We start from the raw sequence: 17,244 nt of genomic DNA, 5'->3' as shown, positions 1-17,244 counted from the left end.
TTGAAGCTTGTGAAGTCAACATTGATACCATTAGGCTGCAGGGTTCCAAAGAGGAATGAGTTGGTGAATATCTGCTTGATGTGGAAAGTCTTCTTGGGGCCTGGGATGGGGGTGAGGGGGGAGGTTTGGGGGCAGATGTAGCACTTCCTGCAGTTGCAGGGAAAAGCACCGGGCGTGGTGACACTGCAGGGGAGTGTGAAACGGACAAGGGAATCATGGAGAGAGTGGCCCTCTGGAAGGCAGACAAGGGTGGGGAGGGAAAAATGTCTTTGGTAGTGGGGTCAGATTGCAGATGGCGGAAGTGTCAGAGGATGATGCATTGGATCCGAAGGTTGGTAGGCTGGTACGTGAAGATGAGGGGGATTCTCTTTTGGCTTTTTTTTATTGCAGGGAGGGGGTGTGAGGGATGAGTTGCGGGAAACGCAGGAGACATGGTCGAGAGCATTCTCGACTAGTGAGGGGGCAAAGTTGTAGTTCTTGAAAAACGATGACATCTGAGATGTACAGGAGTGGAATGCCTCATCCTGGGAGCAGATGCGGTGGAGGCGAAGGAATTGGGAATAGGGGATGGCATTTTTGCAGGAAGGTGCGTGGGAGAAGGTGTATTCACCTGTAGCTGTGGAAGACGGTGGGCTTGAAATGGATATCGGTTTCTAGGTGGTTGCCGAAGATGGAGACAGAGAGGTCCAGGAAGGAGAGAGAGGTATTAGAGATGGTCCAGGTGCACTTAATGTTGGGGTGGAAGGTAAAGTGGATGAACTGTTCGAGCTCCTCATGGGAGCAAATGGCAGTGCCGATACAGTCATCAATGTAACGGAGGAAGAGGTGGGGTTTAGAGCCAGTGTAGGTATGGTAGAGGGATCGGTCCACTTAACCAGATCCAACACATCACCCTCCGACATTTCTGCAATCTGCAATCCGAACACACCACCAGAGACATGTTTCTCTCTCCACCCTGATCTGCCTTCCAGAGTGACCACTCTCTCTGTGGCTCAGTTCGCACTAAACAACTGCACCTCCCAGGTGCGAACCATTTCAATGCCCCCTCCCATTCCGCACACAACATGTCCATCCTGGGCCTCCTGCAGTGCCACAATGATGCTACCCGAAGGTTGCAGAAACAGCAACTCATATTCCACTTGGGAATGCTGCAGCCTAATGGTATCAATGTGGACTTCTCAAGCTTCAAAATCTTCCCTCCCCCTACTGCATCCCAAAACCAGCCCAGCTCATCTCCGCCTCCCTAACCTGCCCTTCCACCTATCACCTCCTCCCACCTCAAGCCCCACCACCTTCTCCTACCTACTAACCTCATCCTGCCCACTTGACCTGTCCGTCCTCCCTGGACTGACCTATCTCCTCCCTACCTCCCCACCTACACTCACCTTTACTGGCTCCATCCCCGCCTCTTTGACCGGTCTGTCTCCTCTCCACCTATCTTCTCTTCTATCCATCTTCTATCCTCCTCCCCCTCTCTCCCTATTTATTTCAGAAATTCTCCTCCCCCTCCCCCATTTCTGAAGAAGGGCCTAGGCCCGAAATGTCAGCTTTCCTGCTCCTATGCTACTGCTTGGCCTGCTGTGTTCATCCAGCTACACATCTTGTTATCTCAGATTCACCAGCATCTGCAGTTCCTACTATCTCTGAGCAATACTAAGGTAGCTTTGGGCCTACCTGGAAGAATCAGGACATCATCCGTGGCAGAGAGAGCTTCACCGTCCTTGTACCAGGAGAGAACGGGAGGTGGAATGGCATTAGTCTCACAGTAGAGGGAAACTGGGTTATTCACAATCACTTCCCGATGCTCGACAATCTCCTCTGCCTCATCCTCCCGGTGTATCACCTCCCAGGCGGCGTTCACACCAAATAGCTTCTGGAAGATTGGAGGCACTGCAATGTGTGCAGAAGAAAAGGATTTATGACATAACTCAAGTATTGCAGAGTTCCACCCACCTACTCAAGCATGAGAAACTTGAATTTATACATTTATACAACCTCAGAACACCACTGTCACTTTACAGCCTTAAAATATCTTCTGACGCTTCGTGACTGTTGTTACACAGAAAAGGCAGAAGCTAATTTGTACACAGAAAGCTCCCACAAAAACTGCAGTGAGTAAACAAATAAACTAAAACAGCCCATTTTGTCATTATTTCATTGCTGGAATGTTAATTGAGAGACCGTTGCAGTTCTTCCTCAAAATAGCACACCTGAGGCTTGAAAGGGGACTCTATCCAAAGAGTGGTATATTCATAATAATGCAGCACTCCCTTAGTGCTGTAGTTATTGGGTACTGAAATTTTACACTCTCATCTCTGGACTGGGACTTGAACCTCCAAACTTCTCAAGTAAAATTGACAAAGTTGCTTACATCAGATTATTGCTAGCCTTGAAGTGGGTAGAGAGATGAGGAGGTGAGATTGTTTCAGGGACCTAGAGTTTGAAAAAAGCTTGAGAAAGTCAGGGAGTGTTCTTCAGAAAGAGGTGATTTTCCAGCTGGTAATTTAAAGTCTTCAAGTCCTATGTAGGGGTTTGGTAAAACTAATTCTGGGAAATTGCTTAAACACAAGCAAAATATTAGAAGTTTGGATGAAGGAAAGTCAATGTCAATGAAATGTTCATTATTTGAAAAAAAGGTCATAGTGCTGTGCAGAGGGTGTCGGGGAATGGGACCTGCAAAGATCGTATCTTTTATTTTTCTGTGCATTTGATTGTGGACTGCAGTGGAAAAATGACTGTTTTAAAAAACAATGATTGTGATAGGACGTCAGCACTTTTGTAAAATTAAGCTATGAGTCCCTATTTTGCATGCTGTTAACACTGTTGCTAATTCAACAAGTTGCAGGGAGGGTTAGCTGTAGATGAATTGGCACCAGAGAAGCATACAATCTAAGGTTCAACCAGGAAAAAGTAGCTAGTTGATTGCTCTGTGGAGTGACGACTAGTTGTTGAAAGCCTTCCACCTGCCAACAACTATATGATTTGCTCCCAGGTAGCTGAATAGAATGTGAATGTAGATGAGACAGCCAGAAGCTTTCGGATCTCTGAAAGGGAGGTACTGTCCTTTTCTCTGCAGTAGAAAACATCTAAAACCTGGAGAAAACCAGTTTATTTATTCTCACTCATAGTTTCTGTAAACTGTTGCTTTTTAACCAATTAGTCAGAAACTTTACGACGTATGAATCAGTTGTTCTGTGCCTCCTGCAAGCAAGTGAAAGTACCTGAAGTGAGATTGAAGAACAACAAGTCCTAGTAAACAAAAATTATCATCGTAACAAACCCGGTGGCCAGGAACCATTGAACTGCTTTCTAGTTTTCCACTCCACCCATAGTACCAATTCTTTTCTGGTCTGTCTGCATGTGTGAATAAGGGGAGTTTTATAAAGGAGGTACTGTTTTAACTAGTAAAGTTTATACGTCAATAGTTAATTGTTGTTTACTTGTAGCTAAAAGTTATTTATTTGTAATTGTAATTCTTGTTCACCTGGTCCATGCTTTCTGTTAGCCCGAGAATAGCCTTGTTTCAGTGCTGTAACTGGTCTATAATTCCTTCATTCTATTGTGGAATAAATAACCAGGAGAAGACATGGACACAAAGAATTCAATATATTCAGAACACAGTGAGTTACTGGTAACAGAAACACTCAAGAGATATGACGAATTAGCAGGTAGGGGAAATCAAGATCAAACAGAAAAGAACTGACTTACTGGGCCATGCCATTTCCTAAAGAATTTTACAAGTTGCAGCTGTCTGCAGTTTTACACTTTTCCTAAGAATAACATGGCTGAGATTGGGAAAACAAATTTTAGTGATTTGAAATACAAAACACACCAGGCAGCAGACTCCCATCCTGAGATTCAGATGTCATAAAGAAACAGCTTGAGCCTTATTATCAGAGATTATAGTATGTTTGGAATCCTTTTGATGTATTACTCTCTTGCAACACAATCTAAACCGTATGGAACTATACATTAGAATACCAGAAAACAGGAACTGTGCATGAGGAGTCAGGCAAACTGGAATTCCACTGGGAAAGGACAAAGAAAATTAGCAGAACACACAGGGACCTCATGGAAATCTGGCTGTATTCACACCATTTGCCATCTCTGGAATTATTACTGACCTTGAATGTTAACATGAAAATCCTTTTCATCCTCTCCTGCAATGTTTGTGGCCACGCAAGTGTAACGACCTGTGTCTGACACCCTGGTATATTTGATTTGGAGAACACGTCCTTTGTCAAGAATCTGAAGATGTTCAGTTTCTGTCAACAGCTGAAATAAGAGGAATGGTCAAGATTTAATGGCCATACCATGGCCTACTTTGCCCTCCCCCACATAACTAAATGTCATCGGTATTTTTACTGATTCTGTGCTTGGAATGGGGAGGGCAAGGGAAAAGTAATGTGGACTGAAACAGGATTACAATAGTGTGTTCTAAGACCACTGGCCCAAGTTCTTTCTGAAAGTAGCTAATCAACGTTGTGTAGAGATTGGTGGATTAATCTTCAGCCTAGCTTCATGCAATTGGTGTTTACATGACTGTGTGTCTGGGATGTCTAAAGAGAACAAGGGGAAGGGAGGCAGACAGAATTCATTTTTTGGTAAACACCACAGAATTCCTGCAGTGAAGAATAAACAGTTGAAAGCAGCCATTATTCCAGCTTTCCTTCAGTAAAGTTTTGTCAATGGCCGTGTTAACCATGGGTACGAATCTGATTTCATCGAGAGTGGGTGTGTGTCTTAATTTGCTGGTTGTGAAGATGGAGGGATAGTAATTCATAGTGAGGATCTGATGACAAAACCAGCAAGCATTGGAAAACACTAAGCAGGCCTGGCAGTATCTGTGGAGCCACAACCAGAGATAAGATTTCAATGGTGCAAACTGAAAATTACCCTGCTTCTCTATTGATGCTGCGTGACCTCTCAGTAATTACAGCATTTTCTGCTTCATTTCAGTTTGTCAGGATTTGCAATATTTTGTTCTTTTAAAATTCATAGAGGCTATTGATCATGTAGTGAAAATGGAAATGGGAAATAAATCGAATGGCAGAATTTATTTAAAATAATATTGAAGGAAAAGCAAACTAGGATATAAAGAGAGAGAGCACAGTCATAACCATAGCATGATGCAAAGCATTTCACAAAGTATCTCTAAATGTAATCACTATATAAACCATGGATAGGAAACAGCAGCAAACTTTGAGGGTTCAGGTTTGCAAGATGTTAAAAGTAACATTTACAGTGAACAAAGATGAAAAAAAGTATCTGGAATACTGAGCTTTTTAGCAAGAATTATAAAGTAATGGTAAATTCACTTAAATCTTAAAATCTGGAGCACTATTTTGCCATTACGAGTTCCACACAAAAGAGGAAAGGATCTGGTACTATTTTCACCGGTACTCCAGAGACACAGGCAATATTTTGGTGAAAAAAGTTTAATTCCCACCACAACAGATGGTGAAATTTGAATTCAATAAGAGTCTAACATTAACCATTTATAAACCTGAAATTAGTCTGTGATTGGAGACCACATTAGTTATAATCGGTAGTTTAAAATCCCATCTGATCCTTTGGAAAGGTAAACAACTGTCCTCACCTGGTCTGATCTACATTTGACTCACAACAATTTTGTTGACTCTAAACTGAAACAGCCTAACAAGCCACTCGGTTCATCAAATGACTGAAAAGTTCAGAAAACCAGAGAGACCACCTTGTATCGAGTAGGCATTGGAAACAACAACAGAAAACTTAGCTCCATCAAACTATAAACTCCTCCTTGCTGACATCTGGGAGCTGCAAGGTGTGTGTGATTTATATATTTATTTTGGCGTTTGCATTTTGAACAAGTGACATGTGTGATTTGGTCACTGTGTAGGAATGGGTTTTATAATTAACTTGTCAACTTTTCTGAAGCCATGATTTCAAAACCAGTATGTGTCAGAGAGCAGCTGACTAGGGGCACTGCTGGAGTGATAATGAGAATTTCTACATATCGTGAAGTTTACACTTGTAGAAAGAGAAACATTGAACTGCATTGGCCTGCTTCTGGTTTGGAAGAATCAAAAAGTGATTTTTGATAGGAAATATAACCCAGAGATTGGATGTTTTTGTTTTCAATTTGCAGAAGACCTGGCTAGGGTCAAATGTCAGAGTAGTTTCTCCTGGAGAAAGGAGTTAGTTCAAGGGGAAAAAAGATTATACCAGAGTGGCCCAAATCCTGCAATTTATATACCAGAGTACCTACTGCCCATGAAGAGTTCTTGAGCTTTAGGGAATGAGGCTTGACTGCATTCTGTTCAAAGCCTTACTTACTGATCTATACCAGGATCTTATGAAGTAAGGGTGATTGTTCACGGGAAATCTTTTTTTCAGTTATGAAAGCGAGTAAGAGATTACTGTTACCTGACCATCTTTGTACCAGCGAAGAGCAGGGACCGGGGTTGCCCATGATTCACACGTCAGTGTCAATGTGGTGTTCACCTTGGTCTTCACGTAAGTGACATGTAAACCTCCTGCTGTCTGACCATCCTTTGCTATCAGTGGAGGAACTGAGATAAAAGAATTTTTTTTAAAGAGTTACCAACCTAATTGATCATAATAAGCTTTGCACCAAAAGATGATTTTCATTTTGCTTCCCTGGCCGATCTTGTCTGTTCTCTGGTATTAACTGCATCAATTCAAGTTAAACACATACAGGTGGAGCGTGCTGAGTGGATGTGCTCAGTAGAGTACGTAAAAAGATACATACTGCTCATGAATTAAGTTAGGAGGTGTATAGTTACAATGCTTCCTTTTAAATAAACCTATCTCAACTAAAGACTGACTTTGAGCTCTTCCTTTAACAACTTGTTATCAGGAATATAACACTGGCTCATTAATTTCCCACTCGAAGGTGGCAAACCATCTGGAATCATCTTGGAAATTACCTGGAATTAAGGATTCATAATCAGCTTTACGATGCAAGTAACCCAGGACTATTATCATAGGTTGTAAGCATACAGTATGCTGAGAGATCTTGGCAGGATGGATGTGGAAAGGATTGTTTCCTCTTGCAGGAGAATTGCTTCCTCACAGAAGGCCATGTCTCTTTGGAGCTCCTCAAATGACAGAGAAGTAGAGTTTTTGAATGGTTTAAGGCAGGGATGGATAGATTCTTGATTAGCTAGGGGTGAAAGGTTGTTTTAGGTGGGCCGAAATAAGGAGCAATCAGATCGGCCATTATCTTATGGTTTAAGAGGCCAAGTGGACTACTTCATTGCTAAACCATGTGTTCATATAACCAATAAAGACATTCCACTTTTTAATTCATAAACAATAGCTTTCAAAGTATATTGGACATATGAATAAATGTTGTTGACTGATGACGGAGAAACATTTAATCAATATCGTTTCCAATTGACAGGAAAAGATCCTGCATAGGTAAGTGGTGATGTCTGTCAATCAATGACTGTAAAATGTGGGTGGGTCTTTTGGAGGCATGTTCTTTTGGCATGTTTTGAAAACTCTGGGAACATATACCATTGAAGAAGGCAACCCATTGTTTAAACCAGGTCTGCATAGATGAAAAGAGTACATAAAAGCCAGGCCAAGATTCCAAGCTGCTCCTTCACACCTCTTAGTAGTTTTACCACACTAACAGTGGTAGTGGGATGATAATCAATCATATGTCAAACACGATAAGTATTAAACAAAACGGAAATCTTATCTTTACAAGCAATAACATTTTCCAGAGAGAACAGAAAATTAAAATCATTTCTGAGTAAAAAAAAAGTTAGGAAGACTGAAGGCAGAAATCCTGGTTCCATTACTGGATATGAATAATTGTTTTTTAAAATGGAGATTAAAATTCACAAAAAATGTGAACGAAAATATAACTGTAAATAGGTCTGGCTTTCTTTCACAGTATAAAATAAAAACATTTCTGAGGCTGAACTAAGCAAAGTGTATTGACCTCTTATAGCTTATCACTTTTTGTTTTCATACTCTGTAGCAGCTTTTTCAACCATAAGTTACCCTTGTTTTCTCTTTAAGATGCTTCAGGTTTTGAGTGTCACTTATTACTACTGAGAAAGCACTTACTGAAGACTTTGAGCTCATAATCCTTCACGGCTTCCCCTGCTATATTTGACACAACACAGCTGTAGCGCCCAGCATCTTCCTCCTGTACGTTCAGAATCTGGAGTCCACGACCTCCTGAAAACAGAACAGTATAGCAATATCAAATAAATTATGTATGTGAAATCTTGTTGAACAAAGAGCCACATTACCAAAACCTATTATGTTGCACACATCACGACAAATGCAAGAATGTTAAATATTAAACAAACACAGCACTTTATACCAGAGGGGAAAGGGATGCTGATTGGTTGGCAAGTTAACTATGATTGGCTGTGGCATTACTATGCAGGAAGCTTGCAAGCCTATGCTTTCCAGTTGCTTTTTCAATGGCAATGCATCTGCCAGTTCAACCCAACCTGGCAACTAATCAGCACACTTTTCTGGTGAGTACAAGACAAACAAAAAACCCCTCAGCAACATGTCTCTTGTTTCACTAATATTTAAGTTCTGCACGATCAAGTACTCGTGTGAAATCTTTCAATTGGTAATATTTTTGCTTCTATTGCATTTACTGTGCTTTGGTTCATTTTAATGTTGTGAAAGGAGCAGTATAAAATTGGTTTGGTTTTTTTAATGGGTTATATAGAACAACAATAACACTAATAGCTGCTACTTTATTTTCCCCACAAGGAAACAGCATGTCCTCTAAAAGCAAATTAAAGCAAACTTCTGATAATCTTGATTGATGCAGAAGTGTAACTGTTATACCTATTATACTAAAAGACATTCCATAGGACAGTTCCTGGACACACACACTACTGAACTGCCTAAGAATTACGAATATTTGGAAACCAATTTCTGCTGATTCCCCATTGCTTGTAATTCTGCATGCACCAATCCGGAATCAAGCAGTGCATGGTGGGTATGCATGTGATCTCAACAGATATGGCCTATTTGATAATCTGCTATGGTCTTTTTCACTCTGAACCTCCCAATTTATTGATATCTGTCACAGTTAGGTGATCCAGTGGCTCTAGCTGCAATGTTAGGGAAAGCAACCTTATGATTTGCAACAAGGGAACTGTGAACAATTCAGTGGCAGTTTCAAAACATTTTAAAAACATTTGTTAGTGGGTTTTGAGAAAATTTGTGGCTCAGGTTGAGGTTCTGGATGTGAGTTTGCTCACTGAGCTGGAAGGTTACTTTTCAGACGTTTCGTCACCATTTTAGGTAGCATCATCAGTGAGCCTCCGATGAAGCGCTGGTGTTATGTCCCGCTTTCTATTTATCTGTTTAGGTTTCCTTGGATTGGCGGTGTCATTTCCTGTGTTGGTGATGTCATTTCCTGTTCTTTTTCTCAGAGGATGGTAGATTGGCTCCACATCAATGTGTTTGTTGATGGAGTTCCGGTTGGAATGCCATGCTTCTAGGAATTCTCGTGCGTGTCTCTGTTTGGCTTGTCCTAGGATGGATGTGTTGTCCCAATCAAAGTGGTGTCCTTCCTCATCTGTATGTAAGGATACGAGTGATAGTGGGTCATGTCGTTTTGTGGCTAGTTGACGTTCATGTATCCTGGTGGCTAGCTTTCTGCCTGTTTGTCCAATGTAGTGTTTATCACAGTTCTTGCAAGGTATTTTGTAGATGACGTTCGTTTTGCTTGTTGTCTGTATAGGGTCTTTTAAGTTCATTAGCTGATGAGGTTGGTGGTGTCTGGTGTATGTGTCTTCGGTTCTTCTAATAGTGTAGTCAGTGTTTCTTTGGCCAGGTTGATGTTGATGGATGTGAACAGGGCTGTTACGTCAAAGGAGACCATTATTTCATCCTCTTCTATCTTGGTGTATTTGATGGTGTTCAAGAATTCTTGGGTGGAGCGAATGAAGTGGCGGCAGTCTTCTACTAGGTGTTTTAGTCTTTGGTGTAGTTCCTTGGCTAATCTGTAGGTTGGTGTTCCAGGCAGTGACACTATGGGTCTGAGGAGGGCTCCTGGTTTGTGAATTTTTGGTAGTCCATAGAAGCGTGGTGTGTTGGATCCATCTGGTTTCATTTTTTGGAAGTCTCTCTTGTTTAATTCTCCAGATTTTTGAAGTTTTTTGAATAAGGCTATGATTCGGTTCTCAGGTTGTGGGGTCGGGTCTATCGCCACCTGTTGGTAAGTGTCAGTATCAAAGACACCAAGATAGAAGAGGATGAAATAATGGTCTCCTTTAACGTAACAGCCCTGTTCACATCCATCAACATCAACCTGGCCAAAGAAACACTGACTACACTATTAGAAGAACCGAAGACACATATACCAGACACCACCAACCTCATCAGTAAGGACAACATCATCAAGCTAGTGGACCTATGCTCACCACCCACTTCACTTTCAATAACAAAACCTACAGACAAACCAACGGTACACCCATGGGATCTCCGATATCAGGGTTCTTAGCAGAGGCAGTAATGCAGAGACTCGAACAAACAGCTCTGCCAATCATCCAACCCAAACTTTGGGTCTGCTACGTGGATGACACCTTTGTCATCACTAAACAAAACAAATTAGAGGAAACCTTCAAGACCATCAATAATACCCTTTACTGGCATAACATTCACAAAAGAGGAGGAAAACAACAACAAACTGCCATTCCTAGATGTCACAGTAGAGCGAACAGCCAATGGGGAACTTCAAACCAGCGTCTACAGGAAAACAACACATACGGACCAAATATTGAACTACAGGAGCAACCATCCCAACACCCACAAACGAAGCTGCATTAGAACATTATTCCAACGAGCCACCACACACTGCAGCACAGAGGAACTACGAAGAGCAGAAGAAAATCACCTATACAGCATATTCACAAAGAACGGGTACCCTATGAACACAGTCCGCCGATTCCTCAGCAACAAACCCAAACACACAGACAAAACAGGCCCAGAAACCATAACCACTCTCCCCTACATCAAAGACATTTCCGAAATGACTGCCAGACCTCTCGGCATCAGGGTAGCCCACAAACCCACCAACACACGAAAACAGCAGCTAATGAACTTAAAAGACCCTATACAAGCAAAACGAACGTCATCTACAAAATACCTTGCAAGAACTATGACAAACACTACATTGGACAAACAGGCAGAAAGCTAGCCACCAGGATACATGAACATCAACTAGCCACAAAACGACATGACCCACTATCACTCGTATCCTTACATACAGATGAGGAAGGACACCACTTTGATTGGGACAACACATCCATCCTAGGACAAGCCAAACAGAGACACGCACGAGAATTCCTAGAAGCATGGCATTCCAACCGGAACTCCATCAACAAACACATTGATGTGGAGCCAATCTACCATCCTCTGAGAAAAAGAACAGGAAATGACATCACCAATGCAGGAAATGACATCACCACCCCAAGGAAACCTAAACAGATAAATAGAAAGCGGGACATAACACCAGCGCTTCATCGGAGGCTCACTGATGATGTTACCTAAAATGGTGACGAAACATCTGAAAACTAACCTTCCAGCTCAGCGAGCAAACTCACATCTAAAAACATCTGTCTTCATTTTTCAGAGAAAATGATATAATTTTGTATCTCAGCTCAGGTTGTCCTCTGATGAGAGCTTGAATACATTGGGTCAATAAACTTTCGACATTTTAAAACAAAAGCTGATCCTATAGAAACTTTTAAAATCCTTAGAGGGTTGGGTCCATCGATTTGAAGAGGCTTGAATTAAGGAGCATTATCTCAGAATGAGGGCGCAATTATTTAAGGACAAGATGAGAAGGAGTTTTTTCTCTTAGAAAGGTGTGTATCCTGGGAATTTGCTACCCCAAGGGTAGTGAAACTTCAGTCATTGAATATATTTAAAGCTGAGATAAATATAATTTTGGAGACGTGAAGAACAAATATGTCTGGGGATTGGTTAGGAGACTAGAATTGCAGTTGAAGATCAATCATGATTTTATGAATGACAGGCCTGAAGGGTCAAATGAACTATTCCTATTTGTTATGTTCTTGTTATAATTTATGTACCGACCAAAGTGTTTGGGTTTAATGCGAAGGGTTTATGTGGGAAGAGGTGCTTACTGAGGTTAGTACTATCGAATTTTAATGATAGAAGAAACAGTATGGTGAGAGATAAAAGCTGCTCAATTCCACTTGCACTTTCCCAATCTCTGGTATGTCTACGCACCTTTTCCATGATTAAGATTTCTCTCTCCTTTAAATTTAAGAACTTTATAGCCTGGTTCTTTTCTCTATATCCAATTAGGGGCCTGCAAAGCCAGGCATTTGTTATAGTCGTAGAGTTTTACCACACTGAAAGAAGTCTTTCAGCCTGTTGTGTCCATACAGGTCATCAAGCAGGTCATCAAGCACTGTCGACTCTCGTCTCATTTCCCAGCACATGGGCTATAGCCTTGTGAGCTATGGCACTACTAGTGATCATCAAAATACTTGTTAAATGTTATGATGGCTCCCACCCAAATCAACCTTTCGGCCAGTGAGTTCAAGGTAACAACCATCCTCTTCTTGAATCCCTTCTGAACATCCTGATGTTTATTTTAAGTCTTTGCCCCTATATCCTATATACTAAGGAGAAGTGTTTCTTCCAATCTATCTGATCTTCAGAGTGGTCATCCAGCCTGCCAGAAGAATATAAGGTTTCCCACATTCAGCAGTCTGTACAACAGAAATGACTGAGCACCCCTGCCATGTATTTAATTACAAAAAAAAAACTGCTTGCACTAAAGTTAACCTGAGTAGAAATTTAATCAAGCTTTATTTTAAAATAATGGCTGGAACTCCTACCAAAAGACCACAACTTCTGGAACGGAATTAGGGCATTTGGTTCTGCCATTTGATTATGGCTGATATTTTCTTAACACCAATATCCTGCTCCTTCCCATTACTGTCGATCCCCTTATTTCTCAACAACCTATCTATCTCTGTCTTAAATACACTCAAAGACTTGGTCTCCAACACCTTCTCTGATAATGAGTTCCACAGATTCACCACCCTCTGGTTGAAGGGATTCCTCCACATCTCAGTTTTAAAAGGTCATTCCTTCACTCTGAGGCTGTGTCTTCAGATCAGTCTCTCCTACTTTTGGAAACATCATCTCCATGTCCACTCTATCCAGGCCTCTCAGCATCTTGCAAGTTTCAATAATATCCCCCTCATCATTCTAAACTCCATACAGTACAGACATTGGATGCTCAACTGCTCTTCATATGACAATCCCTTCATCCCTGGGATCATTTGTGTAATCCTCCTCTGGACTCCCTCCAATGTCAGCACCTCCTTCCTTAGTTATGGGGCCCAAAACAGCTCACAACATTGATGGCAAATTAACGATCTGTATTTCCTTTTTAAGCATAGTTAGTAAATGTGGTGCAATATATAGGGGGATTGAGTTTAAGAGTCGTGAGATCTTGTTGCAGCTCTATAAAACTTTGGTTAGACCGCACTTGGAATACTACGTTCAGTTCTGGGCGCCCTATTATAGGAAAGATGTGGATGCTTTGGAGAGGGTTCAGAGGAGGTTTACCAGGATGCTGCCTGGACTGGAGGGCTTATCTTATGAAGAGAGGTTGACTGAGCTCGGTCTCTTTTCATTGGAGAAAAGGAGGAGGAGAGGGGACCTAATTGAGGTATACAAGATAATGAGAGGCATAGATAGAGTTGATAGCCAGAGACTATTTCCCAGGGCAGAAATGGCTAGCACGAGGGGTCATAGTTTTAAGCTGGTTGGTGGAAAGTATCGAGGGGATGTCAGAGGCAGGTTCTTTACGCAGAGAGTTGTGAGAGCATGGAATGCGTTGCCAGCAGCAGTTGTGGAAGCAAGGTCATTGGGGTCATTTAAGAGACTGCTGGACATGTATATGGTCACAGAAATTTGAGGGTGCATACATGAGGATCAATGGTCGGCACAACATTGTGGGCTGAAGGGCCTGTTCTGTGCTGTACTGTTCTATGTTCTATATGCAACAGTCAATTTCTGCAGTGATTATGTCCCTGAAAGACCAATAAGATAATGATCAACTAAGATTTGTTGAGGAATAAATTTTATGCAGGTTACCATTAAGAAATTACCTGTCCCTCTTTTGAGAGTGGCAGGGGATATTTTACACCCTCTTGAGAATGAAGATGGGTTATTACATATTTCGTCTGGAAGATAGAACCATCGACAGTGCATGCCCTCAGCACACTGTACTGAGTTTCACCTTAGACTAATTTGCTCAAACCATGAAATTAGACTTGAACCCATTGCATTGGGGCTCAGAAGAAAATATATTTCCAATTGCAGCACAGCTGATGAATATGGTTTTGATTGAACTAAAGCTGATTTAATTTTGCCTTTCAGTGGGTATGAATTGCTGGGGCTGGCAGGGCTATTCACCAACTGTGAGCGAACATCAGCAAATCACACACCACTCCCTACAGTCCTGTGTCTAGATGGACAATTGCGATAAACGTGTCCACAAGTTCTTGATCTGCACACTTGGAGGACAGCCTTTATTTCATGAAATTGGTGTCATTACTGCTGTCACTCTACAAATAGAGATAGTGGTCGAAGAATGAGAGCTTCGATTATGCTAAAATAAACACCTTTGTAGGAAAATACCTGGGAAAAGATGTATATTCCTGGAAGCCTTGAAGGGTTTGCCGTCCTTGAGCCAGTGGATGGTTGGGCTTGGATAGGCCTCAGCCTCACACACCAATGAAGTTGGATTATTCACAATAACTATGACATCCTCTGGGGCACCATCTTCACCAATACTGGGAATTCTGGGTGTAACTAGGAAAATAGTATCAACAAGAACATGATGTTCAGCACAGAAGTCTATCAAAGACCCAACACTGCCATCCAGACGGCAGAAGGAAAGGGCCATAAGCTGATGCACCAATTCAATCAAGGGCTGAGAGATATTGGGAACTGCAGATGCTGGAGAATCCAAGATAACAAAATATGGAGCTGGATGAACACAGCAGGTCAAGCAGCATCTCAGGAGCACAAAAGCTGAAATTTCGGGCCTAGACCCTTCATCAGAGAGGGGGATGGGGAGAGGGTTCTCAAATAAATAGGGAGAGAGGAGGAGACGGACCGAAGATGGATAGAGGAGAAGATAGGTGGAGAGGAGAGTATAGGTGGGGTGGGGATAGGTCAGTCCGGGGTTCACCTGCACATCTGCCAATGTAGTATACTGTATCCACTGTACCCGGTGTGGCTTCCTCTACATTGGGGAAACCAAGCGGAGGCTTGGGGACCGCTTTGCACAACACCTCCGCTCAGTTCTCAATAAACAACTGCACCTCCCGGTCGTGACCATTTTAACTCCTCCTCCCATTCCTTAGATGACATGTCCATCATGGGCCTCCTGCAGTGCCACAATGATGGCACCCGTAGGCTGCAGGAACAGCAACTCATATTCTGCTTGGGAACCCTGCAGCCCAACGGTATCAATGTGGATTTCACAAGCTTCAAAATCTCCCCTCCCCCACTGCATCCCAAAACCAGCCCAGCTCTCCCTGCCTCCCTAACCTGTTCTTCCTCTCATCTATCCCCTCCTCCCACCTCAAGCCACACCTTCATTTCCCACCTACTAACCTCATCCCGCCTCCTTGACCTGTCCGTCCTCCCCGGACTGATCTATCCCCTCCCCACCTCCCCACCTATACTCTCCTCTTCACCTATCTTCTCCTCTATCCATCTTTGATCCACCTCCCCCTCTCTCCCTATTTATTTCAGAACCCTCTCCCTATCCCCCTCTCTGATGAAGGGTCTAGGCCCAAAACGTCAGCTTCTGAGCTCCTGAGATGCTGTTTGACCTGCTGTGTTCATCCAGCTTCACACTTTGTTATCAACCAAGGGCTGAGTTGCTCTCATGTACCATAATGGCTCTATGAAACATAAAGTAGTTATTACCATTAATGTTGTTGCCTTCTTCAAGAGTACTGAAAATTTTGAGAACATGGACATATGACTTGCTCCCAATCTTGCAGATTGTAAAAGGAATTGGCACAGGGAAAGGAACAAGAATGGGGACCAGGCAAAGGCTAGGACTGGGAACAGCAGGAGGAATGAATATAGGGAAAGAAATGAGAAGGGGGATTAAGACGTTGGTGTTAGAGCTCCTGTAATTTCCTCCCTTGTCTCCTACAGCAGCCTAGGATACAACTCATTTGGACCTGAGGCTTAGTCCACTTTTAAGCCTTTTTTTTTGACTGCCTTTGCTGAAATATGAATTACAAAGCAAATTGACACTGTTAACCATTGCGACAGTATGGTCAGATAATAGTGCACTGCCAGAGATGAATTTTTAAGGCAAAGATAAATAGATTTTTGAGCAGTAAAGGAATCAAGAGTTATGATGAGCAGGTGCGCAAGTGGAGCTGAGTCCATGAAAAGATCATACAAGATCTTATTGAATGGCGGAGCAGGCTTAATAGGCCAGATTGTCTGTTTCTGCTCCTATTTCTTATGTTCTTATGTGATTCACCTTATCATTGCATCCGCACAGGATCTCAATTTGAATTGGGATTGGCACAATGTGCTCTTTTTGCTGAGAGGCAAGGGCAGAAACTATGTCTCCAGTTTCACCATCATTGGTTGTTCTCATTGTGTGTGACAATCCACAGATTGATATTGCCCATTATTCTCAACCTATTGCTGTGATCATATAGCACAATCAACCATTCTAAACAGTTATTCCTTCTGCCACTAAGACACAAGGTCAGCAATATGTATCTACAATATCTACAAGATGGACTGCAGAAATCTGTCATGGTTATTTGACAGTACCTTCTAAACACACGAACTCCACCAACTAGAAGGATAAGGGCTGTAAATGCATGGGAACACCACGACTTTTAAAATCCTACTCCAAGCCACACACTTATAAAAATGATGTTTTTTTTTCTCATTATCACTGGGTATTCAGGCTGGAACTCCCCAAGAAAGTAGCTTTGTTGACTAACAGGGGAGATAGAGGATAGGGGGAGTAAGTAGGAAAATGGAGTTAAGGCCGTAATCAGCCAAGGTCTTATTAAATCTCAGAGCGTGCTCACTCCTGCTCCTAACGTGTTTGTTTAAATCAAAGGCACAATGCACGTACCTACGCCACACGGTCTGCAGTGGTTCAAGAAGATGGTTACCTCCACCTTCCCCAGGGGCAACAAGGCTTGG

General features: G+C 42.2%; 1 protein-coding gene across 1 annotated transcript in view; it reads right to left on the bottom strand.

The window, feature by feature from the left end:
• The window catches only part of LOC125465267 (hemicentin-1-like), a 434,244-nt gene that overhangs the window by 130,435 nt on the left and 286,565 nt on the right, over nt 1-17,244 (bottom strand). The window contains exons 50-54 of the mRNA XM_048558547.2: nt 14,683-14,856; nt 8,083-8,196; nt 6,406-6,551; nt 4,125-4,275; nt 1,675-1,890 (exon numbers count right to left, since the gene is read on the bottom strand). Coding sequence (XP_048414504.2) covers nt 1,675-1,890; nt 4,125-4,275; nt 6,406-6,551; nt 8,083-8,196; nt 14,683-14,856 — 801 coding nt within the window. The remainder of the gene's footprint in view (nt 1-1,674; nt 1,891-4,124; nt 4,276-6,405; nt 6,552-8,082; nt 8,197-14,682; nt 14,857-17,244) is intronic.

This window comes from Stegostoma tigrinum, chromosome 29, assembly GCF_030684315.1.
Source record: "Stegostoma tigrinum isolate sSteTig4 chromosome 29, sSteTig4.hap1, whole genome shotgun sequence".
NCBI lineage: Eukaryota > Metazoa > Chordata > Chondrichthyes > Orectolobiformes > Stegostomatidae > Stegostoma > Stegostoma tigrinum.
The sequence above is the reverse complement of the archived record's forward strand: the minus strand, read 5'-3'. Positions and strand labels throughout refer to the sequence as shown.